Source organism: Amblyomma americanum, chromosome 1, assembly GCF_052857255.1.
Source record: "Amblyomma americanum isolate KBUSLIRL-KWMA chromosome 1, ASM5285725v1, whole genome shotgun sequence".
NCBI classification, from domain to species: domain Eukaryota; kingdom Metazoa; phylum Arthropoda; class Arachnida; order Ixodida; family Ixodidae; genus Amblyomma; species Amblyomma americanum.
The window spans coordinates 488,560,588-488,586,940 of record NC_135497.1 but is presented as its reverse complement, the minus strand read 5'-3'; the positions used below and the strand labels follow the sequence as shown (position 1 = coordinate 488,586,940).

The window sequence follows — 26,353 nt, the reverse complement described above, 5'->3', positions numbered from 1 at the left end:
TAATATTCACAAAACAAGCTTGTACAGTGAAGGCAAATGGCTAAGAAATGATAATGAAAATAATGTTTGCCAATCCGCCCCAGGCGGCTTGACAGACAGGCGTAAATGATAACTGATCGAAAATGCGGTCACGCTTCATTATTTTTCAGCCTGATGTTGCGGCAGACTTGACGGAAGAGAAAGGCGCAGCGCTGCTGCGCTCCCTCTGCGACTGGCCCATTGAAGGCGCCATCGAGTTCAAAGATTTCTCGGCTTCGTACCGACCTGGCATCCTTCCCAATGTGCTCAGCAACGTCACCTTTACCGTCATGCCCATGGAAAAGGTGCCTCAACTATATTGCAGCTGTTTGTTTTTTATTGTTCTTTGTTTCAGAGGGAGGGTGGGCGGGGGGGGGGGGGGGTGAGGAAGCATAGAATTAATATACCTATTAATGGCGCACAAGGCTCAGAAAAATATCAATTTCTAAATCGATATTCTTGCTTTTGTGCACTACTTGGGCTGCAACCAGCATAACTTGCCCGCAGCTGTGAACTGTAACTGCTGTCACAACTTTAGTATGGGAATAAATTGCTACGCCGAGGTATCGCTCTAAATGCTCACAAGAGAGGGGGAAGTTGAAATTGTAGTTGAACTACCCTCTTCCCACTTATCTCGCCCCCTCGAAAGTACATCCTCCAGCATTCAAGTGTGGCCGCAGTTTTTGGTCCATGGCCCACCCGGAAAGCACCTTTATGGGCCAGCAAGGGAATGCGACAGCTTTTCAATAGTTCCATGCTACGGCACTGCAGCGACTCATTCTAGATATAATTCTAATCAAGATACTGTTTGACGTAAGGCATTTCTACATAGGCTATCCGAATGAAAAAAGTTTAAGAAGAATACTGTATATTTCGCTATTCCTACTTGGGGAAAAATACCTCACTCTGACTCCACTTAAACGGAATGCAGCGCCCCAACGATACAACGCGGAGACAAAAGTTGTTAAAGTACCCATGTCGCTACGTATGAATCGGACACGCGCTATTACATGAACGCGAGACGTCCGCGTAGCAAGCTGTAACTTTCCCTCTGTTTTGCGGAGCAGTTTCAGATGCCAAGCTCTACAACTAAAGCGTCTGCACTTAACTATTCCTCCTTAAGGGAATAAAAAGGCCTGTGAGGCTAAAGATGACACAGAAAAACAATTGGAAGAGCCAAACGGGCGTTGCGTCAACAACTACAGTGGCTTTAGGCTTTCACAACCATAAAGAGGACAAAAGAAATTAATCTTGAAAGTGTTTTGACAGAAATAAACCATGAGCTTTTCGAGATACCAAATAGTAAACACAAGTTAGTGATCTTACTTTCAATTAACCACACGGTCGCCTGGATAGAAAATCTGTTCAGTACATGAAAGATCAATATTATTAAGTTCAACAGAGATGAAAGAGTAGTCAGCCAAGACTTCGTAGTCAGAAAAAAAGGGTTCAGAAGGTGGAGGCCGAAGATAGCTGATGAAGACACTATGGAGGTAAGGAAGAAGCTGAATAACATCGAACTGTATAACCGAACGTGGAACCTAAAAATTAATGGACTTACTCATAATTATGATGATGACCTTCTTCAGAAGGTCAACAACTTAGCTTGAAGCTTACTAAGCTCTCCTTGGCATACATAGAATGTCTTCATAGGCGGCTTCCTAAACAAAGTAAAACACCAGCTCTGATCATTCACTTTGTATCCTGCTATACGCGAAACCAATGAATGGCAAAGAAAACAGACATGAAATCTTCCAATTCTCACAATTACTTCTTTGATAATTTGACCACGCACAACAATAAGCTGGATTGGATGACAAAACAAGATCCAAATAAATAAATATCACTATGCTTGAATCAAGCATACTGATAATTCATTTCTTTGCGTCTTATCAGCATTTGCCAGTGCGCTTGGTTCAGTAACCGAAAGCTGCTGGTGTGTAAGGCTTGGGGCAAGCTGGTAATCCTTATCAAAAAGAAGCGCATCTTAAGATTCGTTGGCCTGTTTCTGCGTGTATTGATTTGCTGTTATGTTCCTTCATGATAGCAACTCCAAACTCATGACACTGAATCTTTTCAACCTTTGCTGCGAAGCCCTCGTTTTAAGGATACAAATAAACTGTCAGTTTTTGATGATGATGACGATGCATTTTTATGGCGCAAGAACAGCTTTGGACATAGAGCGCCATGGCACTAGGTAGTTTTCATTGCACAAGGTAGTTTTCATTGCGCAAGGTTGAGACAAACACCCATTTCCCAAGCATTTCACCCTTAAGAAGCCGAGCACCAGGCAGGGGAAAGCTTGTGCCCATTGTATCGCCGGTGGGTACCCGGCGGCACTGGGGATCGTACCCCGCCCCTACCGCATGTGAGGCGGATGCTCAAATCACTACGCCACCGCTGCGGTAAAATGACAGTTTTTAATATAAATCTAAGAAGCTTGTGAAAAGATGGTCTGAAATTCAGATGGCGTTGGATTTCCTTGATTATAGGTTTCACTTCGTTGCTTTCACAGAGGCGTCGCTGCACGATGAGAGTCATGTAGTACGTCTCCCGAGCTACAAACCTCAAGAGATTATCAGAAAATGTCCGAAATGTCGCGGAAGTTTATTTTTATGGCAGATGATATTGAGCACGAAGTTCTTCCTGAAATTTCTAATGTTTGCGGCCATTACGAATTTGTCATCATCATCAGCCTGACTACGCCCACTGCAGGCCAAAGGCCGCTCCCCTATCTCTGCAATTAACCATGTACTGTGCCAGCTGGGGCCACCCTATTCCTAAAAACTTCTTAATGTCCGCCTAACTTTCTTTCGCCCTCTGCTACGTTTGTCTTCTCTCGGAATCAAATCTTGGAATCAAAATCTGAAATGGATTCCTGAGAATTTGAGGTAATTTAAGAATTCGAATCTACGAAGCTTCTAGGTAAAGCAAAGTAATTTTTCACCACCATTTAAAATGGTGGCGCAATCGTCGAATAAAACCGCGACGATGTTCAGGCTTCTCATCACTGTATGGGGGGAGTGCGAGGAAACACGTTGTGACGTCATTACTGCCGAAACTTCAGATGTCCGCTGCCTTCGCGTGCATGCTGCTGTGATTCCTCCGATACCGGGAAACAATGCTTTGCGAGACTCACCTTTAATGGCGTTGGTTTTCTTCCATGAAAAAACTGTTCATTCGCTGGAAACGTAGTGCTGTCGTGTGTGACGTCATTAATGGGGCCTCTGCTTGTCGTTGTCCACCGAAGAGAAGCCTCAACGCCGAGGCCGCTTTACTCGGCGATTACATCGCGATTTCAAATGCTAGGGCAAAACGATTCCGCAGGCTTTACCTGCATGTTTCACACATTCGGCCCTTTTAAACTCATCAAATTCTAAAACCTTTTTAGTTACCCTTAAGGACCAGCGGTTACCTTGCCTTCGCATCACATGCCCTGCCAAAGCCCATTTGTTCCTCTTGATTTCGACTGGGATGTCACTAACCCGCATTTGTTCCCTCACCACTCTGCCCGCGTCTGGTCTCTTAACGATACACCTATCATTTTTCTTGCCATAGCTCACTGCGCTGTCCTTAAAGGGGTTCTGAAACAGCTCCCAAGGCGAGTTCCAAATCTCTCAATCACTGCGTTGTGCTGTCATACACCTGAGCCAGGTGATTCACCTCTACTCGCAGCAGAGGACCCACAATCACGCGCGAAACTTGGCGAGCCCTTCCCGGCGACTTTTACATGCTCGAACCTGCGTATAATATCTTGAGGGGTGGCTATTGGGCAAATTCTTTCAGACGTCAAGCAGCTAGCATAGTCGCGGCCAATAAATCGCGTAGCTCTTGTGGGTTAAGGTACTCCGCCCTCGGAGGTGGGGCCGGCAGAGGACCGGGCGACCTTCCAGCGCGCAAAAAAATGACGAGAAGAGAGGGAAAGGCGCAAACATGCTGAATTTCAAAATTTTACTACACTCAGCTTCTACAACGCTCATTAAAAAATTCTTGCTGGACGATATTCGTGAAGCGGCCCTTTCATAGTTCCTTTAGCTTAAGCTGAGCCGAGCCCTTTTCGTTACCTTCCACGTTTCCTTCACAAAGGGGAGTACCGGTAAGATGGAGCTGTGAAATCCTTTTCTCTTGAGGGACATTGGTAACCTGCCCTTCATGATCTGAGAGAACCTGCCATATGCGCTCCACCCCATTCTTTTTCTTCTGGTTACTTCCCTCTCGTGATACGGATCTGTAGTCGCTACATGCGCTAAATAGACGTATTCCATTACCAGTTTCAGCACCTCGCTACCAGGCGTAAACTGCTGTTTCCTTCCAAGACTGTTAAATATTATGAGTCAATTGTTGTCAAATGCGACGGGGCACCGATTGCATTAGCTGATCTGCCTCTGTCTAGGGACCGCACGTAATTTAATAAGTATTACAACTGAATTCTGCCATACGTGTTTCTTTTGGACGCGCAAGTTGTTTTGAGTGCAGACTTTAACATTTATTTACAAATACCTAGACCTTAACTTCATAATTTCCTCTTCGGTACTAAATTTTTAATTGTTCGAGCACTATCTTGTCACCAACAAAAATCGCATATGAAACTGAAACGCTCATCCACTTATGCGTTACTAGCCATCATCCCAATTGTTTTTCCTGGTGTTCTTACTTTAGTTGAAGCGACCACTTGTCAATATTTTGCTCCATTCCTCTCGTGAACAAGTGATGCCGGAATTTTTCACTCGGGATCATCGTTTTTTATCGTAATTTTACTAAGGCTCTCGCTGCTTTCCGCGATAAGATTGAAAGCACAATGTGGGATGACGCCTACAGTACAGAGGATCCGAACCTAACTTATGACAAGTTCCTTCATGAAATTAAGCAGAGTTCATCGTCATCATCATCAGCATGAGTCTGCGCCCACTGCAGGGCAAAGGCCTCTCCGATGGCTCTCCAATTATCCTGTCCTTTACCAGCAGCAGACAAAATCAATAATCAGATACAAGTCAAGAACTAGGCGGCGAATTCCCCTCAAAACCGACACCCTAGCCAATAGCGTCGACCGATTATCCCCCTTAAACGATCCCTTTGCACCTACTACGTGAAATTGCACGTGGCGGCAGATGAAAGGGGAAAAATACGGCATAATCTGATTAACCACGCAGTCACGAAAATCGGTCGATGCCATTGGCTGTAGGAGGGGCGTCTGGCGCTTCATTCTTGAGTTGTATACAACTACGAAAAGTCCTGCCTCATTAGTTAACTTGACAAAAAATTCAGATGGGAGGAAAATTATTTGGTGTAGTTATTCGTTCCTTAGCTCTGAGTGTCCTAGCAAAATACAAGAAGTTCAAAAAAAAGCTAAACCTTAACAGTAAGAAAGCATAAGTTTGCTTTGGCATCAAGTGAGCCTAAAAAATCTCTTGCTCCTTGAATAGCCTTCTTGATCATCCTACTAGCAAACTAACGTTTGATGGCCATCATTCTAGTGCCACATGTCTAACTTACAAGTTCAAGGATCATTTCTTGAAATATGGTGCGTTGTTAGCACTAAGGGTCCATTAGGAGAATTGTAAAAAATCAGTTGAGTTGATCCTGGTAAGGCTATATTTTTGTGTGCCTGTAGCGAAGCAGAGGTACTTTGTTTTCTTAAATTGCTTGGCGAAAATTCTGCAGCTGGTGATGACGATATTCAGGCGCAACTAATCATGGCTTTGCCGACCGGATATGCTCTCCTTTGATTACATGTTTCTAATAACTTAAAAGAACGTCTTCTTGGGTGAGTTGGTCACAATTCATCTTTGGTACTAGGCGCGAACACACAGAACACAAGGAAGGAAACGGGACAAAGTGCTTTGTCCCGTTTCCTTCCTTGTGTTCTGTGTGCGTTCGTGCCTAGTACCAAAGATGAATTCTAATAACTTGTTCAATTCGGGTATCTTTCCAAGCAGTATGAAAATAGCAAGGGTAAGAGCCTTAATTGAACAATGTGCAGTGCATAATATCAATAAGTGCTGGCCAATAAATGTGCTCCCTTTGTTTTCAAAATAGGTTCAGCTTTTCCTCAAACTGCTATTTGTTAAATACCGCTAAAAGCGACACTCGTCTTCAACAGCACCGCATGGTTTTGAGCATTGAAATCAACTGAAATGTTAGTGTTTCGTGCAAAAGAAAAAATATTATGTAGCTTTCATTACACGAAATTTGCAGTTGGACCATTTTTTTAAAGTTTTTTTTATTCCACTGAGCTCAACATTCGTCTCCATAAACTCCTGCTCCATGGAATTCGAGGTGACGTGTTCAATCGAGTCCGCAGCTTTTTATCTGGTAGATGTCAGTGAACATTGATTAACGGCCACACGCTGCAGTTGCAACGTTTTATATATGGCGTCCCAAAATGATCGCCTCTGGGACCAGTGCTTTTTATTTAAAATAATGATAATGTGAACATACGTAAAATCCCAATAAAGTCAGCAATAAAATTTCAATAAAGGGTGTCAGGCAGGTAGGTACGGCCTGGCCCCAGCGCAATTCACCGCCTCTTTCCATGAGGTGCTCTGAGCTCTGGATTGGGAACAGTTCGAATAAGAGTTCATTGAGAATGCCTAAGTAATCGGCGATTCGCTAATGACATTGCCTTGCTAAGTCACTCAGGAGATGAATTGCAAAGCATGCTCAGTGAGCTAGACAGGTAGAGCACGGTAGAGAACGGTGGGTCTAAAATTTAACATGCAGAAAACCAAAGTAATGTTCAACGGTCTCGCAAAGCAACAGTCCACAATTGGTAGCGAGGTGCTGGAAGTGGGAAGGGAATACGTCTACTTAGGGTAGGTAATGACCACTCATCCGGATCATGAGAGCGAAGTGACTGGAAGAATAAGAATGGGGTGGAGTGCATATGGCAGGTTCTCTAAGATCATGAATGGCAGTTTACCAATATCCCTCAAGAGAAAAGTGTACAGCAGCTGTATCTTACCAGTACTCACCTACGGGGCAGAAACGTGGAGGCTTACGAAAGGGGTTCAGCCTAAGTTAAGGACAACGCAGTGAGCCATGGAAAGAAAAATGATAGGTGTAAGATTAAGAGACCGGAAGCGGGCAGAGTGGGTGAGGAAACAAATGTGTGTTACTGACATCCTTGTCGAAATCAAGAGGAAGAAATGGGCTTGGGCAGGGCCTGTAATGCGAAGGCAAGATAGCCCCTGGTCCTTAAGGGCAACGGAGTGGATTCCAAGAGGCGGTAAGCGTAGCAAGGGGCGGCAGAAGGTTAGTTGGGCGGATGAGATTAAGAAGTTTGCAGGCATAGGGATGATGCAGCTGGCAAAGGACAGCGCTAATTGGATAGACATGAGAGAGGCCTGTGCCCTGCAGTGGGTGTAGTCAGGCTGATGATGATGATGATTTTTATATGCGGAACACACTAGTCTTCTCTTTTCAGGGCAAACATTGTGTTTTCTGGGAGCAATGGCGTATGCCTGGTTGAATTATGTATATCCCTGGTTTGATATAAAAATTAGGTAAACTTGTCTAAACCAGAGTGAGTGATAATTAAGCCAAGAATGAAAAAGTTGATTTCAACATACCCATCAGACTTCAGAACAGCGATATCGAGCGTGTTTTTACTTGTGGAATTTTTGGAGTTCTCTTCGAAGAAGACTTGAATTGGGACTCCTGAAAACAAAAAATCGCATTGATTTCAAGTTCAGTTTCCATTTTCTATAAAAAAGATACCTTGTCCCTGCATGATTAAAGCGCCAACTAGTCGGATCTACACTATTGTCTTTTGACATGGGGCTCGATGACTAAGACGAATTTTGACATGTTAATGCGCCTTTACGGTGTACTAAAATCCATTAGTACGATGACCCCACAAGTCTACTTTGTTCTGAAACACAAATTGCTAAATATTTACCAATTGTTTTGAACTGAAATATTCTATTCATTTAATAAAATAAGTCGGGATTGAAGTGCATTTTCTTTTAGTTCTCTTTACCTTACAGTAATATTCAGAACAATTAATAATAATAATTGGTTTTTTTGGGGGGAAAGGAAATGGCGCAGTATCTGTCTCATATATCGTTGGACACCTGAACCGCACCGTATGGGAAGGGATAAGGGAGGGAGTGAAAGAAGAAAGGAAGAAATAGGTGCCGTAGTGGAGGGCTCCGGATTAATTTCGACCACCTGGGGATCTTTAACGTGCACTGACATCGCACAGCACACGGGCGCCATAGCGTTTTTCCTCCATAAAAACGCAGCCGCCGCGGTCGGGTTCGAACCCGGGTCAGAACAATCTCAGAATTGGTTTTTCAGAAAAGTGTGTCTGAGAACAGAGTAAGTAAGGAATGCAGAAGTTATGCAACACAATACCCTATTTTTTAAATGATCACCCATATATTTTAGGTTTAGTTGCGTATTCTTTTTCTAGGCATATATACTTTAAATAACGCTGTTACAAAAATTCTAATATTCTCCCCTGTGGCCGACGCAATGATTGTATGATTGAATGTTTGGTAATTCCCATCTGTAATTGTACTTTTACTGAATATTTAACGGTCCTCTATAATTCCTTATTACTCCTGTTACTACACGCTGTAAGGAAAAAGTGCTAGCATTTCGGCACTTTGCAGTGTTCTTCGCCCATCTTTCTTTTCCACAGAGCGTCCACAGAGCTGTATCTGTATTGGTATTGAATGTGTTCATGTTGTTCGATCCTTGTTACTTTTGGCTGGCGATATTGAATCAAACCCGGGACCTGATTTTGAAACCGTGCTTGCTGAGCTAAAGAAACTGTCTACCGGGCAATCTACACTTCTCTCAGAGATACAAGACATGAAAAATCAACTTACGGCTACAGACGCGACAATCGCAGACTTATTAGCACGCATGTGTGTCCTTGAGGCACAAAACCAACTTATCACTGAGATGCAGTCGCGACTCGACTCGATGGAGACCGCGACAACGCAAATGTGCGCTCAGATAAAAAAAAAACTTGAAGCTCGTGTTGACGACGCTGAGAACCGGTCACGTCGGAACAATGTAATATTTTTTGGCATTCCTTACACTGATCCTGCAGAAACTTACGCACAATCTGAGGAAGCTGTAATCAGTCTATGTTCCAGTACCCTACATATAACAGTTGATGCAATCGATATTGAGCGCGCGCATCGCCTCGGCCGTCACACACCTGGTAAAATAAGACCAATAATCGTCAAATTTCACTCCCACAAAACAAAGCAAAATATTGTGTCCCATGGAAAAAAAATTCAGATACTGGTTACAGCGCCGGTGAGGACTTCTCGCCAGCTGTTAGGAAGGCTCGAAAGCGACTTATCACCTTTGCAAAAAACAAATCTGCGGCTTATATGCTCAGTTACAAAACCTTGTTTATTGGCCGCGCACGATACGTTTATGACGACTCCTCGGAAACTATCAAATAAATATTTAGCACCCACCTAGAAAAAGCGCCCCTCCAAGCCCACGTCTCGACTAACACCTCAGTCCACACTTTCTTTTTCCGTAGTTTTCACGAACATCCGCAGTTTTATTCCTCAGAGGGAAGAAACCTCAAGTCTTGTTCGCTCATCCAATAGCAGCATCCTCGTATTAACTGAAACCTGGCTGACTCACGAAATAAACGACAGTGAAATCCTGGCTGACTTATCGCACTTTAAGCTTTTCCGTAAGGATCACCAGGGGTCTCGTGGCGAAGGAGTGCCCATTGGGTTTTCTAAGAATTTAACATTTTCAATCGTTTCCATTTCTTCTGATCTCGAAATAACGTGGCTTTTCTGCCGTTGTCCTCCTCAGTGTTCTTGCTGTTTGTTATAGGCCCCCGCACGGTACCCTGGACTTTTCAGAGGAACTTAACTTGCTGTGTGAAATTACTGCTAAATATCAAGTCACATATACTTCTCATTGGTGATTTTAATTTCCCGGATATTGACTGGAGTACTAACACTTTTACAGCATAAGGCACGGTGGAAGCCAAGAATTTCATAGAAGTCGGCCTCAACTTTGGCCTTACTCAAGTTATCCCAGCACCAACAAGAATAATACAAACATGCGCTAACATTTTAGACTTACTACTCGTCAGCCATCCCGAAAGTGTTAAGTCGGTTACGATATTTCCTGTAATAAGCGATCACGAAGTATTTCATGCCAATATAGCATTAACTCCGCTTCGAAGACAAATCTTCAAAAAGACGATTCGTTTGTACCACAAGGGTGACTATACAGAGATCAATCGTGAACTGGATGCCTTCTTTCAATCTTTCCAAACTAATTTCCACATTCGGTCTATCGAAGAAAATTGGGCCAAATTTAAGAACAAAATTATTGAACTAAATGATCAGTTCATTCATAAGTTCATCTTCCGAGAGAATTCTCAGAAGCCATGGTTCACAAAAACCCTTAAACGTCTGGAGAATCGAAAGAAGCGTCTTTTCCGCGCAGCCAAAGCACAAACTAACCAGACGGCCTGGGATAAGTATCACGCTGCTGAAAGGGCATATAATTCATCTGCCCAGAACGCCAAACGTTCCATTTTTAACAAGAATTTGCCTAAAATTCTACACACTAATCCTCGGAAATTCTGGGACATTATCAACCCAAAACCCAAACCCAATGTCAGTATCACAAATGAAGCGGTTGACGCACTTAGTCATGCCGAATGTGCTCACATGTTCAATATTGCATTTCAGTAAATGCTCACTAATGAATATGATGTACCATTTCATATGCCAAACACTTTTCTTGATGATTTCATGTCGCCTGTTGAATTTAACACTTCTTGAATTCTGTCGCTAATCGATAAAATTAAACTTTCATCTTCTGCCGGTTTAGACAATATCAACGCCAAATTTCTTAAGAATACTAAACCCACCAGTGCCAGATATTTATGCTTGTTATTTCAACAGTCACTCTCTTCTGGCCAACTTCCTCGCGACTGTGAAAATGGGAAGGTCATTCCAGTCTTCAAATCAGGTAACACAAATTCTCCATTAAATTATCGTCCCATTTCTTTAACAAGTGTACCTTGCAAGCTTATGGAACACGTCATATTCTCTCATATCATGGCCTACTTGGATGCGAACAATTTCTTTCATCAAACGCAGCACGGGTTCCGGAAAGGCTTTTCTTGCGATACTCAACTAGCCCTCTTTATCCATGGCTTGCATGCCAACCTAGATCTTAACCTACAAACTGACGCTATATTTCTTGATTTTAAAAAAGCTTTCGACAAAGTTGCACACAAACGCCTGTTACACAAGTTATCTCACCTTAATATCGATCCTAATATTGTTGAATGGATTAAAGAATTCCTAACAAACCGCACTGAGTCCGTCTTTGTAAATGGACACACTTCCAGCTTCCTTCCTGTAACATCTGGCGTCCCTCAGGGTTCCGTACTAGGTCCCCTTCTGTTTTTAATATACATAAATGATTTGCCCTCGCAGGTTTCCTGTAAAATTCGCATGTTTGCGGACGATTGTGTTCTTTATCAAACAGTAATAACATCTCTGATCAAGTATCCCTCCAAAACAACCTTAACAAGATTCAGGATTGGCGTAAAATCTGGCTAATGGAACTTAATCCTCAGAAATGCAACGTACTCTCTTTTCATAACCCGCTCTTGTCCTTCTATTATATCGACTCCGTTCCCGTGCTGCCAGTAGAATCATGCAAAGATTTAGGCGTAACCTTGTGCTCTGACCTCTCCTGGAAAAAGCATATAAATGACATCATTTCTTCAGCTAACAAATCCCTTGGTTTTCTAAAACGTCATCTTCGAGATGCGCCCGTGGACGTTAAGTTATTAGCTTACGAATCACTTGTGAAACCAAAATTAGAATATGCTTCACCCATTTGGCATCCACATCAACCTTATCTGACCAACGCATTAGAACTTTTGCAAAACCGCGCCGTTAGATTTATTCATTCTTCATACCATTATAGCACGAGTGTTACACATTTGAGATCCCTTTCAGGCATTCAGCCACTCGAGCTGCACCGCCGCACAGCCATTCCTTTATTATTCCAGAAGTTTTTTCACAGCCATCTACGAACTGCGCCCTACATGGTTCCTCCGGCATGCATATATCACCGCACGCTCCATCAACTACAGATGAGCCGTCCACGTGCACGCACCGTCACCTTCGCAGCTTCATTTTTTTCTCGCACCGCCGCGGACTTGAATGGCCTTCCCGCTGACATTGCAGCAATAACCTGTCCCGCGAACATCGCGCGTAGAGCCTACAGCTATTTGTCATCATCATAACGCATGATTATTTGTTTTCACATAAAACGTTATACCCACCCCTTATGTAATACCCCTAAAAAGGTGTATTTAAGGAAGTAATATTGATTGATTGATTGATTTTATTCCATGTAGTGCAATTGCAATCACCGCAGTTCATTCAGTGTGTTGGGTTAAGTGTGGTCATCGTTTTTGTTTTTTAGCACGAGTGTGTTCCCTTTGTTTTCGTATATTGCTTTGTAAATTCTACCAGGTTCTTGCGTATAGTGTCTCCCTATATTTTCTGTATAAATCTCAGTGATTTTTCATATTGTATTTAGTTAATTTTTAGTACTCCTGCTGAACAATGCAAGGTGTAAAGAGATTGTTAGGCAAAGCATATCTGCCTTTGTCCAAATACTCGAGACTATTTTGTTTGTCAATGAAATTTAAATTGAATTCTGTTGGGATGTATTTTGTGCCGCACCAGCCATCTGTTTTCCTTTTATGCGTGCACATCTTTCCTGTGCCAGGTCGGCGTGGTGGGCAGGACTGGCGCCGGCAAGTCCTCCCTCGTTCTTGCACTCCTGCGTATGCTCAAGGCTTCCAGTGGCCGCATTCTCATCGATGACATGGATATAGCAGAGGTACCACTGAAAAAACTACGTCGGAGCGTCACCATCATACCTCAGGTGAGAAAACCATTTTGAATAAATGCAGGCAAAAAGAGTGCACCTTTGTCACGCACACATGCTTACCTCCAATACCGCGGCTCCACTGGTCTGTCACTGAATGACGCTGTTTTGATACAAGCCGAGAAAAATTTGTATTCTTCCACAACGGCAGAGACGCAGCACTCCAATGCAGTTTCCTGAGTCTAATCGACCCGCGCTTCACTTTTTGTATGGTAAAAAACCTGGAATACATTGCTGCGTCTATGCCACACTCTCCAGCCGCCGCGGTGGCTCAGCGGTTATGACGCTCGGCTGTTGACCCGAAAGACGCCAGTTCGATCCCGGCCAAGACAGTCGTATTTCGATGGAGGCGAAATTCTAAACGCTCGTGTACTGTGCGATGTCAGTGCATGGTAGAGAACCCCAGGTGGTCGAAATTATCCGGAGGCCTCTACTACGGCGTCTTCATAGACTGAGTAACTTCGGAACATTAAACCCTATATAAGTACAAAATCAATCTGCTATACTGTACAGTTTTAATTCTTCGCGGTGTGCATAAAAAATTGGAGAGGACGCTCTAGCTCCGCCTTAAGGGTATGACGCGATATCGTTAATGTGGTAATAATTAATGTCCACATATGCAGAATTGTTCATTCTGCATATATGGTCACTCATGGATCCCTGGGAGTCATCACACCACTTCTTGCGAGATGGTGCAGCGCTTAAGCGATGGCCCAATGCCCTGCGGGAGAAGGTGCTGCCACCCCTCATAAAAATGGTGATAGACAGTCTATAGACTTCTTATAAACTCTATTGATTTCCTATAGATATTTTTCTATTAATAGTGTATAGACTGTCTATAGAAAAAGTATACTAAAAGTGTATGGCCACAAACCTGTAGGCTGTTCTCTAGGGCTTGTCTACAGAGAGTCTACAGACTTTATAGATAGAAGTTTATGGATTGTCTATAGACTGTCTAAAGAAAGTTTTACAAGGAACCAGCAGTGCTTGTGCGACCCAGGCTGCTCAACCCGACCAACCAATCATTAATTGAATTTCCACCTGGCAATGTGGTCAGATTGCTCGCAATCCGGTGCGCAGGTTGTGATGACGCCACAAGATCACGTGACCTATAGGTAACCAACCTGGTTGCTTCTCCGGAAATTTTTCGCTTACAACGCCAACGACGACGCCAGATTTTGAGCAGAACGCAAGCCTTAACGCTATAGCGTTAAAACAGCTCCATTTAGCGACCAACAATCATCCTTTACCTAACACATGAGTGTAAGCGTCGTATTAAGGGGAACTGAATATTACCTTTAATTTTTTTTAGAATGGATATATTGCTAAATCACGCTTAATGGTAATAAACGTCAACATATGGGCGGATAGGATGAATGCGTAGGATGCAAGTGCTGCAGATCTGGTCGCCAATCACTGAAAACCCAAAGCGCAACCATTCCGTCATGAGTTCACTAATATCGTCTTAAATGATGCTGAATTTGCTACTTATTTGCACGTGCCTACTGAACTGTAGGCTGAACATGCTACTCTGCGCCGCATTATCTTTCGGGACGTTGTAAGCCTGCACATCATATTCTACTCTCTTCTGTAAGCAAAAAAGGAACAAGAATGCGTGACAGGAACAACGGAAAGGTAAAACACCTAAACAAGGTATAATCAGGAAGTGAATAAAAACGAGAAAAGAAAAAATCGTGGTGGGTCCCCTTGATTTCAACCATAAACAAAATCGAACTTGTGCGCGGTCACCTATCGGCCAACGCAGGATCCAAGCCTGCTGAGAGGCACTCTTCGAATGAACCTGGACCCGACTAACTCCTACTCGGATGAGCAGGTGTGGACAGTCTTGGGCCAAGCTCACCTTTTCAGCCTGGTGTCGGCGGACTCCAAGAAGCTCCACCTGGAGACTGGCGACGGCGGATCCAATCTGAGGTGAGGCTACGCACGCTACCTATCTTCCCAGTCCGCGATTTCGTGTAGTCATCTAACATGATTTGCATGAGAGATGAGACATTCATCAAAGGCAGAGGAAAGAGGCTAGACGGAACAGAAGGAATAAAAGGCATGCACATTAGCTGTTAGAGAATCTCGCTTTGCAGTTAAAGCCCGCCAATACAACCTGGTGCCCGGAGCTGTAAATTAAAAATTATGCTTTCACTAGCACTTAAGTAAGAGTCGCTCTTATGCTGCAGTGCAGGTGTTCAAAACTTTTTGTAATAAAATTTTGTCTCTACGAATGCCGATTTTGCTGCTGACAGTTTTTTGTTCACTGCAGCACAAAAATACTATTTCTGTTTAGATATTTCCACGTCAACCATAGCATCACTGAATTTGCCCAGTAACCGGCTGCTTCTACGTACTATATAAACCTTTGCACGAGCGTAAATGACTTATTATGCCTAAAATTGGCAGGTTTATTAGCGCGCTTGAAGCAAATGTGAACCTTCGTAGACCTCTCCCACTCTGCACGCTGTTATGTTGTGGGAATGATATTAGCTGTACTCACCGGCTCACCCTATTATTATTATTGACTGGAGATAATGTTGCCACGGGTGCCGTGCATTCTGTGTGTCATTATTTGAGAAAAAGCCGCCGCGGTGGCTTAGTGGTTATGGTGTTCGGCTGCTGCCCCGAAAGACGCAGTTTCGATCCCGGCCGCGGTGGTCGAATTTCGATGGAGGCGAAATTCTAGAGGCCCGAGTACTGTGCGATGTCAGTGCACGTTAAAGAACCCCAGGTGGTCGAAATTCCCGGAGACCTTCACTACGGCGTCCCTCATAGCCTGAGTCGCTTTGGGACGTTAAACCCCCATAAACCATAAACCAAACCATTATTTGAGAAAGTATTCTGCCGAAAAGGCATGTAGAGAATAAACTTTCGCGGCATCACTTTGCAGCCATGAAACTAAAAAAAGTTGCGTAAAACAATTTTCTTGCTTAAAAATTTAAAAACTTTTCGGCAAGGACCTCATAGCATACATATCATCTTTGACCCTATTCGTCATGCTCAAATCTGCGTTTCTGACCGCAGCTGCTAATGCGCGTCCACTAAGAACCGAAATTATTGGTCCTCTCTGCAGTAGCCATAGCAGGCTGTAGCTTTTGGTGCACCGTCTTATACGGCGGATTTCGAACTCTCTATTTAATAATTTTGGGCACCGGACTCAGAGAAGGCCATCATTATTCAATTCTAGTTTCTCTTGGCCGCCATCTTGTCGATTCTCCCTGTCTTTTCCGTGAGTGTTTGTCGTTTTCGCCCAATGTCAACCAGTGTGGGCCAGCGTCAGCTGGTGTGCTTGGCGAGGGCGCTGCTTCGGAACACCCGCGTGCTGGTCCTGGACGAGGCAACATCCCAAATGGACGGCGACACGGACAGCCTCATCCAGAGGACTCTGCGAGAGAGCTTCGCCAAGTGCACCGTCCTCACCATCGCCCACCGACTGCACACCGTGCTGGACTACGACAAGTGAGTGGTTGCTTGGGATGGGCTCTGATTGTGCAGCGCCACCGCATGAAAGCAAGGGGAACATGGTTGTTCAGTGCACTTTCCTTCCTGGCCTGCAACATATTTATACTTGACGGAAATTAAAGACGTTACATTCAAAACAAAATCTGCAAATGTTTACTTTCGCAGAGTAATTTATATGGCCCACACAGACGTTGGCGCAGTACCAATGCACTACTGTTTGCATGCCGCCGGAGAAGAATGAGGCGGGCAGCTGACTGCACCAACTACGCACTATATTGGCGGCCTCTTCGTCGGACGCAAAGCGCGTGCTCTTCAGATGTTCGTTTAGCTTTAGGAATAGCCAAAAGCCACGTGGCGCTAGGTCCGGACTACAGGGTGGGTGATGCAGGTCATCCCGTAACTACGGCTTCTCCAACGCGATGGTTGTTTCCAGACAAGTGCGCGGCCGAACATTGTCATGCTGCATGTTCGCATCTTTTTGCGAACAAAGCCAACGCGAGCATGCACACGATTCCTTCAGTGGCTGTACGTAGTGTGCTAAGTTGACAGTTGGGCCGTGCTCCAGGAATTCAACCACAGCACACCATCACTGTCACCATGAGTTCGCCAGATGGGGGCTGTGTCTTGAACTTCCTGGGGCGAGGGGAACTGGGATGTTTTTACTCAATAAAGGCCGAGTTTGGCCGAGCTGGTTTACCATGCTGAACGTAAAAGCGCAGAAAACAAGGACGTAGAATAAGACACACAACACGAGCGCTCGTGTTTTGTGTCTTATTCTACGTCCTTGTTTTTCGCGCTTTTACGTTCAGCATGTTTTTACTGCATGCTCTGGCGTTTAGTGTCCGGTTTGTAGTGATAAGTTCAACATTCATCCCCTGTGATGCTTTGATAGAGAAAAACATCTGCCCCTGCTTGACAGCGCGGAGAATTTCGCTGACACAAGTCCAATAGAAATTTGTTTCATGTCAGCAACGCTGTTCGAGAGCCGTTGAAATGCCACTGCTCCTGACCAAGGCGAACACCTCTTGGTCCAAGGTATGCTGAGGGAAACAAAAAAATGCATCTTCCTCGCTCATGTATAGGGAAATAGACGGCGCCTTGCGTGCCTCGCGCAAATATTTTATGTAATATATATTAAATAAGCTCACAACAGACATAGACGACCAGACGTTGATTTGGCCATTACCTACGAACAGCATTAACATGATGCAGTTCGAAAGCCCTATCCATTAAACATACGAATTTCATCCCCGAAAACTATGTCCGGTATAATTGTACGCTTTTTTAACTTTTTCGTGTCCGCTGTCCTGTATGCACTCACATTTAGAGCGATAGGCCTCCCGTTGAGCAGAACAGGCGGCGTCGGTGTTGTGCCGGCATTCTACGTCACGCCGGTGTTGTATTGAGAAACCCACGTCATGTCCTCTTTGCTTGACGTTGCACAGTGGTCGGCATGCAGCGGACGCCGGAAAACCCTCGCAGTTTCGTCTACGCCGCTGCCCCAGTAGCTGGCGTGCTAGCAGTATCACTCAGTGCGGAATCTGCGTCCGGGTCGAACGCTCCTTTGTGGCCATGTGTCCGTTTCTGCAGTGCATTGAATACTAATCAGTATAGCTGGCGTGCTAGCAGTATCACTCAGTGCGGAATCTGCGTCCGGGTCGAACGCTCCTTTGTGGCCATGTGTCCGTTTCTGCAGTGCATTGAATACTAATCAGTGTGTACATAGAAGCAACATTATGTGCGTAAACTGCAGTGTGTGAAAGAGATCAAAGACAAGAATGTGGAAACTGGGCTGTAAAAATTGTGATAAATGTGTGAATGGGAACATATAACAGTGACAGTGTGTGAAAAGAAATCGCTGAACGAAGCCATTAACGCCTTCGCGTCACACCCTTAAAGGCGGAGCATAAGTATCCCCCTGATTTTTCCGTCCGTTCATGCGCACAGCTAGAGATATCAACCTACCTCTTTTGTTCTCGTGTGCTTACAGCTGTGCACACGTGCACCTATGTACTCACCCAGCGCGGTGAAGCCGGCCAACGTCCCTTTTGCAGCAAGACCTGTAATACGTGGGCTCCAGTGTCAGTCCGCCAGCTAGAAAAAAAAGAGGGGGGCAGGAAAACTGAAATTATTTCATCTAAAATGGTTAATTCTAGTCAACGCTCTCAGCACAGCAAGGTTCAGCTTGCGTGAGTGCGCATTAAAGGCGAAAAAGCTTTCAGGGTTAGCCCAGTTTTAAAGAATTCAATCCTACTTCAGGCTTTCGAACACTGCAGCTGCTGCATCTTCAGCTTGTTGCTAGGATGAACAAAAACTACCATGCTCTTATCAGGTTCTTTGTGCAAACTTCGTCCCGGTGCTGCGCCATTAGTTGGCTAACTCGGTGGCAGTTTACTGGTACAAGTTCTTTTCTTTGTGCCTTCTTGTTCACTGGGCGTGTTTTCTTAAATTAACCCGTGGTACGCAGTGATGCGGCACAAGGCTGAAGCGTGCTGTTTGTGTTAAGGAGGAGCACCAGGCTCCTTGCCAAATTCAAAGCTTGCTGTCCACCGTGTGGTGTCCACCCTGTTCTGTCGAAAGCTGCACCGTACTTCTGTATATTGCCTATGTAGTGTAGTGCTTAAAATATATATTTTTTTGCAAGTCAATCGCTTTTTGTGATGTATTTCTAACAGAATCCTGGTCATGGAAGAGGGCAGAGTGCGAGAGTTTGGCTCGGTGTCAACGCTGCTGGAAGACCCGGGATCCGTATTCTATGCAATGGCCAACGAGGCGGGGCTCGTGGCCGGACACGAGGCCACAGCAAATACCACTGCGCTTTGAATCTAAGCTTGCTTATTTTGGCAGAAGGCCGCTTGCTGTGTCTTTCATTACTGAAACATTGCCGCATGTGTGACTATTCTTTGTATACCCTGTGTTGTATATCTAAGCTTTGTGTGGATGACATCTTAAGTAATTTTTTTATAAAGTAATCATCCGCAACAAACTTGATTTCCTGAAAATAAAAACATCAAGACTCGCCTCTAGTGTGAACACGTCTTGGCCTCTCTGCAGCGCTTTATTTGGCAAAAAGTCGCACGTATTTGCTTCTTACTATAATTATATTCATAGATTTTTGCACAGTTTTCACGCCATCTCACCGACCACCGATTACACCTCGCATTAAGGGGATTGAAAACTTTTCCGCACGAAAGAGATGCCAGATTATGGCAGTTTGAATGGGATCGTATATAATATTATTAATGTCCCCATTCACGACATGGTGTGGCTGTTTCTTTGGCTCTGTATTGGCTAATCGAAAAAAAGAATATCGACAAAACGGTACTTACAAGCAAGGAACTGTGAGCTGTCACGTATTTTCAATTACTGCAAAAGCAAACTTGGAAAGGAATTTCCGAATGCATTTAAGAAATACGAATCAAAACTGCCCAATAAAACTCCACACTGTTCAAATCACGGGCGAATTTACAGAATGCAGATTTACAGACTGAACATGAAGAAAGGCTGCGATGGCCTTCAACAGCTTTTACTCCATTCCCACCGTGTCTAAATCTTGACTTCGCCATACGGGCGACTTTTTCTAAAAGCCTTTCCTTGAAGAGTGCAGGAATCCATGGAACGAATCGAATTTGCAATCTCTGAGCAGATTCGGTGTTTGAAGCCAAGTGGGGTCCGGGATGATTCAATGCCGGCAAAAAGCGGCAATTAGTACACTTCTCGAGGTTAAGCTTGCAACATCTTTACCAACGTCGACAATGTCGTCATCATAATCTGAAGCAACTCGTGACCGTTCATGAAACATGTTCACATTGCTATGACCTCAGGACCAAAAAATACACTTGATCAAAACCTTATCTAAACAGTGAGAAGATCATATGACAAGAAGCCGCCAATGTCATTTCTCTGGAGTCAATCTAGCACTACCGTCATCCCATAATTTCATTTTCAATCGTATCGCTAGTGTGGCTAGAACTTCTAGCCACCCTAGTACCACTGATGGGACTTTCGATGTGCCAGACTCAGCAACAATCATCATAGAAGAAACATCTTTCTTGAAGATTACTCTTGCTTCTGTACCACATTAAGAGACGCATTTCTCAACTGAGCTAAAACAGCACGGCGCAACGCTGCGCATTTATCCCGCTGTAAGTCACCGTCAGGGGCACACCCAGCGGCCGATACTTAACGGCGCACAACCACGCAGTCACTCAGCGTCCGCTATCCCTCCACCCTGCCGTTACTACTGTGCTCTGACTCTGCATTGACACAGGCAAGGATACTCGACAACAGACCATATTCACACTGTCAATCAGGTGATAGAGAAATGCGCAGAGTATAACCAACCCTTATATATAGCCTTCATTGGTAACGAGAAAGCATTTGACTCAGTGGAAACATCAGCAGTCATGCAGGCATTGTGGAATCAGGGTTAGAAGAGTCTTACTCAAAAACACTGGAAGATATCTATCAGGACTGCACAGCTACCATAGTCCTCCATAAAGTCAGCAATAAAATTCTGAGAAGGAAGGTTGTCAGGCGCGATGTCGCAAATGCTATTCTCCGCCTGTTTACAGAAGGTATTACGAGTCCTGGATTGGGAACAGTTGGGGAAAAAACAGGGAATGCCCAAGAAATGTTCGAATCACTGCTGACATTGCATTGCAATGTCGCTCAGAAGATGGGCTGCAAGGCATGATCGATTAGTTAGAGAGGCAGAGCAGAGCGGTGGTTCTAAAAATTAACATGCAGAAAACCACTGTAATGTTCAGCAGTCTATAGCAAGGGAACAGCAGTTCACAAATGACAGCGAGGTGCTGGAAGTGGTAAGAGAATACGTCTACTTAGGGCACGTATATTGACAGCTAATCTGCATGGTGAGAGGGAGATAACTAGAAGGATAAGAACGGGGCGGAGCGCATATGGCAGGTTCTCTCAGATCACTAATGGCAGTTTACCAATATCCCTCAAGAGAAAAGCGCACAACAGCTGTATCTTACCGGCACTCACCTGCGGGGCAGAAACATGGAGGCTAATGAAAAGGGTTCAGCTTAAGTTAAGGACAACGCAGCGAGCCATGGAAAGAATCTAGCTGTAACGTATATACAGGAAGTGGGCAGAGTGGGTGAGGGAACAGATTAGCGTGGGTTAATGACATACTAGTGGAAATCTAGAGGAAGAAATTGTCTTGGGAAGGGCATGTACAGTCCGCGTCACCGCGTCACTCGGGACTCTCTGATGACGACATATGGGAAGAGTGACGCAAAGCCGCGGAAACGGAATCGAGGACTCCGTGATTGCTGGCTGCGATCGCTGCGTTCGCGCCTAGCAACAGCCGAAATAAAAACTAGTGCCGCCGGGCGTTGAAAGCCGCTATCAGCCGTTGCCGCTTCGTTTACGTACGTTTGCACCAACGTTATGACGGATCCCGTTACCGATTCCGACAACGAAGTTCTCGCAAAGAAATGCGGCCTGCATTCAGCGACTTCAGCCCCGCACAGCGTGAGGTGCTTTTGAGGGCAGAGGCTGCGGGTCTGGCAAGAAATTCCAAGGGCCGAGGAGTCAGCAGCGTCGCTGTCACCGCCGAGCCACCGTCACGATTGATGTGTTGCGAGTGGCAAGTCCGGGCATATCTAAATTGCATAATAATAGTCCTCGAAGGGCTGGTTATGCAGCTGAGCGTCTTGGTACGTTGATGATGCGAGCACGCCGAGCGGTGCGTCTGCTGACGTGAAGGCGCGTTGAGCAATGGCTATACGCAGCTCATTTTCCTCGTCACAGTTGCGTGCCGTTGTACGACCTTCGTCCGAGGAGCACTTAGAGAGGCACATGGAGGTCCTCCTGCTCCGCCTTTGTCAATCGAGGCGCTTAACGGGACCATGCGTGCAAGCAGAACGCACATCGGCGAAGCACCCCAAAACATACGAAAACCCAGCTGGCCGCATGTTGCGCCACCAATTGCATATTTTCTTTGACTTCCTGCATTAAGCTTGTCTTTTTTCTGTATTCCTCGTGTAATAATAGTGCACTAGTAGTCTCAGAATAAAACATGTACTTCAATACCGATCAAACCCGTAATCTTCATGCACCTTTGTCACCCTCAGAGATCAATGGTTTCTTTTCTCCTAATTAATCGTCACGCTTGTACTTGCTAGGTTGGCCTGTGGTGGCGTACCTGTATTTTAGTTCTTGCTCTTTTCTACCTGACAAGAGCTTTGTTTTCAGAAAGAGGGTGTTTTTGTATTTAGGAGCTGGCATTCTATTCATACAAGCCAACTTCAATTTCTCCTCGGTGTCCCTTTTAGGGTAACGGAGTGGATTCCAAGAGAAGGCAAGCGTAGCAGAGGGTGGAAGAAAGTTAGGTTGGCGGATGACATCAAGAAGTTTGGGGGCATACGGAGGGCGCAGCTGGAAGGTTAAGTGGAGATACATGGGAGAGACATTTGCCCTGCATTGGGCGCAGGCAGGCTGGGGATGATGATGATGATTGACTTTGCTGTGACTCATCCTTACGAAGAAAAGCGGACACGCAGCAGCCCAAGATACTTAAGTGCGCATAACTACGTAGTCACGCAGCGTGCCCCGTCTTCCACCGCCCTTCTCTGACTACTGCGCGTAGACGTTGCTGTGACAGCCTCACGTGGACAGCCTCACTCTCTCATTAACGTTCTGATTACATTGGTTACTGTATATATTTGTGTAGAACTCTTCGGCTGCTTGAACTATCTTACCCATAATGCCAACCACTTTGTCCTTTTTGTCTCTTAACGCATACAACAGATTTTTGCCTATATGCCTATTTTCCTGTTCACCGCTCTTAGGCTACCTCAGTTTTATAGAGCATGCTCGATTCTCTCTATATTAAACTTCCTTATGTCGGCTACCTTGCGCTTATTCATTAGCTTCGATAGCTCTGCTAGTTCTATTCTGTCTGTGGAGTAAGAGGTTTTCATGCTTTGACGCTTCTTGAACGCTTGCCGGTATCGTGTCTAACTACCGTACTGCCTGCTTCTACTGCGCACTCGGAAATTACAGCTGTAAGATTATCGCTACTGCCTGAACATTAATGTCGTCATTCTCGGTTAAAGCTGAAAATCTGTTCTGCAGGGAGATTCTGAATTCCTCTACTTTACCTGTTCCCACGAACTCATTGGTGGGCTTCCGCCTCCCTAGTATCTTCCGTTCCCTTTTCAGGATTAGGCTAAATCAAGACGATACCACCCTATAGTCGCTAGAACGCACCTTACCGAGGACCTCCACATTCGGCCCGATACCAAGGGGCGCACACAGAATGAAGCATATTTCGCTTTAAATCGCATCATTGAGGCTTTTCCGCTTGCGGAAGATATTCATGATCGTAAATTATTTCTATCTGCGAACTCTGCTAATAACTTCCTCCTGCTATTTCTAGAGCCTATCCCAAAGTCGCCTATTTCCTGGTCTCCAGCTTGCTTCTGCCTGCACTGGCACTGAAGACAGCCATCAGTACCGTGTAGTGTTTTTTTTTTTTCACTTTCCTCATTGCCGATTCTGCGTGTCCGTAGAAGCTTTTAGACGATCTGGTCCATGGCTGGATGGAGGAGCAGAGGCCTTTAGTTTGTAGTTCATATTGAGCTTACTTGCTATATGCCACCCTCTCATTAACACTAGAAAATTCCTCTATGTTGCCACCTATATTCCGATTGATGAGGAATCCCACACCAAGTTCTCGTCTGTCCGCTAATCCGCGATTGCATTGTATGCGCCCGCCCTTTGGCACTGTATAACCTAAACTGCAATTAGTGATCTGAGAGAACCTACTATATGGGGTGGAGCACATATGACAGGTTCTTTCAGGTCATGAACGGCAGTTTGCCAATATCCCCCAAGATTTTCTCTACATAGTGAAATACTAGCTTGCAATGTCACTGCATATTAGCACACTTTACTTGCGATCCCCAATACAGACAATGAAAGTCAACGCAATGAAAGTATCAAATTATTTTTCTTCAACACAATCACAGGCATCATTGAAATCGAATGCACATCTGCATTCTCATTTCACTTAGTACTTTTTAATAGAAACGACACTATAACAGGACACGGGTACAGTAAACACATGTGAGGAAATGCCTCCAAATTCAGTTAGAGCTTCATTAGACTGTGAAAGCTCACAGTACTTAACGTTCGTACAATATATACGAACGGTGGCAAACGAAATCCAGAACCCATATAGACAGATGAAACACTTTCGCTGTCATAAAGTGCGAAAATGCTTCGCCTTTTTCGCACTTCACCGTTAGCTCAGCGAAAACAGAAGTTACTCAACCTGCTACAGGGAACGGATCTAAAAATAGCGCACGACCAAAAATACAGACTTTATCTCGATATGAACGGATAAACATATGAGCCCGGCACGCCCAAAGGCAAATAGCTTACTCGACACTTGAAACGTTACACGCTTCAAACAGGCATGCAACAAATTTTCTGTATACTAAGAACAAAGCGAGCGCAGCTTTTTCCTTTACATTATATCGCTCTTAGCCCATGTCATGGCCCTCGCCGCTCACACAAGCGCAATCGCCGAAAAACAAAATTGGCAGCTGTATTATAATCAACACCAGTTGCAATCGTTGGAGCGTTGCAAGAACAAGCATAAGTAGGAAGGAGCTTTCACTGCTTATCGAAACGGGAGTGCGAATGGCACACGCATACTGCACGCACAAGACACAAACCGTTCGCACAATACGCCGACTAACGCTCTGTAGCGAGCGTCGTATTGAATCACTGGTGAACGAACTGCGCGATTGCCCCCCAGTGAACAGCGGCAGTATCCCGACGGCTCCGAGCAGCTTCGCAGTAAAAGAAACGCCCGCGCTATCGTTGCCGCCGAGCGCGTCATGCAACATGAATGTTGCACTGAATTCCATCTTGAGATATGGTTGAACGCCGTCAACGTCAGCCTGTAAGCACGACCCAAAACGTAACTTCGAGCAGTTAAGGAAAGTACGCCTACGCCGCACCTCAAATGGTACGCCCCGGCCCGCTGCTGCCGCCCGGTTCGTAAACAGCAACTACGACGCCGTTGCTAAGCTGCCCGGACAAGATGGCCTCCCGATCGAGAAAAGCCACATGACTTCCTAGCCACCACACTTTTCTTCCATGTTGTTGCATGGGAAGGGCCTTGAGTTTTCCTTCCTCCATGTCTCCACTCGCAGAGTTCCTTAGTGAGCTTTCCTTCTTCCATGGCTCCACCCGTAGAGTTCCTCCTTTACGGCTTTTCACTACGCCTCCTTTATGGCTTTTCACCTCATCCACCATGGACGCCCGATGCATGCTGGGAAGACAGAAAACTGGATTGATATCTGGTGGCTTGTTAACTGTACTACGGAATTGCATTTTTGTTGTTTGGTTTCGCTTTCAGTACTGCAGTTTTCACTGGAGTTTTGTGAGCTTTGTGGTAGTGTACTGTAGCTACTACGCAGTTCATTTGAGATCCGAAACATCCGAAGGTGCTTGACTCGAAGTGAGCAGAGCACAGTATCTGGTGTATAGTGAACTAGTAGTCGGTGCCTGCTAGGCCTAACTTCCGTTTGCCCCCTCACTGGGAGCATTTATGCAGCAAGCTGGGTTTCGCTCAGCGGGAACCTGTGCTAGCTTTGAATTGAAGTGTGAAAGAAGTGAACAAGTTTTTATTTTATGTGAACTGGCAACGCAACAGTCCGCTTATATGACCACTGTGCGCATTTCTCGTAGGAGTCTCGGAGACAATTTAAAAGCCCAAATTAAGCACTTCGATAACCGCAAGTTATGACAACCGTGCTCGCCGAGGATTGCGTTTGATTCATTTCGAAGACTGGCGGTGGCCGCGCATTGCATGCAGGAACGACTTCCACTTCATAAATTATTTCAAACAAATACCCGCATGTTGCACTAGTCAGCAGGAACACGGGCGTCTCTTACTTGTGGTAGG

The 26,353-nt window shown here is 45.0% G+C and overlaps 2 protein-coding genes across 5 annotated transcripts in view; one reads left to right on the top strand and one right to left on the bottom strand.

Annotated features, from left to right (window-relative positions):
* LOC144116084 (multidrug resistance-associated protein 1-like) overlaps positions 1-19,426 on the top strand; it is a 194,839-nt gene extending 175,413 nt beyond the window's left edge. For all 3 annotated transcript variants that reach the window (XM_077650745.1, XM_077650744.1, XM_077650746.1), the window contains 5 exons: positions 150-323; positions 12,775-12,933; positions 14,702-14,868; positions 16,207-16,401; positions 19,080-19,426. In XM_077650745.1, the coding sequence (XP_077506871.1) occupies positions 150-323; positions 12,775-12,933; positions 14,702-14,868; positions 16,207-16,401; positions 19,080-19,227 (843 nt within the window). In that variant the 3' untranslated portion in view covers positions 19,228-19,426. The remainder of the gene's footprint in view (positions 1-149; positions 324-12,774; positions 12,934-14,701; positions 14,869-16,206; positions 16,402-19,079) is intronic.
* l(2)37Cb (DEAH-box helicase 16 lethal (2) 37Cb) overlaps positions 1-26,353 on the bottom strand; it is a 551,956-nt gene that overhangs the window by 299,650 nt on the left and 225,953 nt on the right. The gene's annotated exons all lie outside the window — the stretch shown is intronic.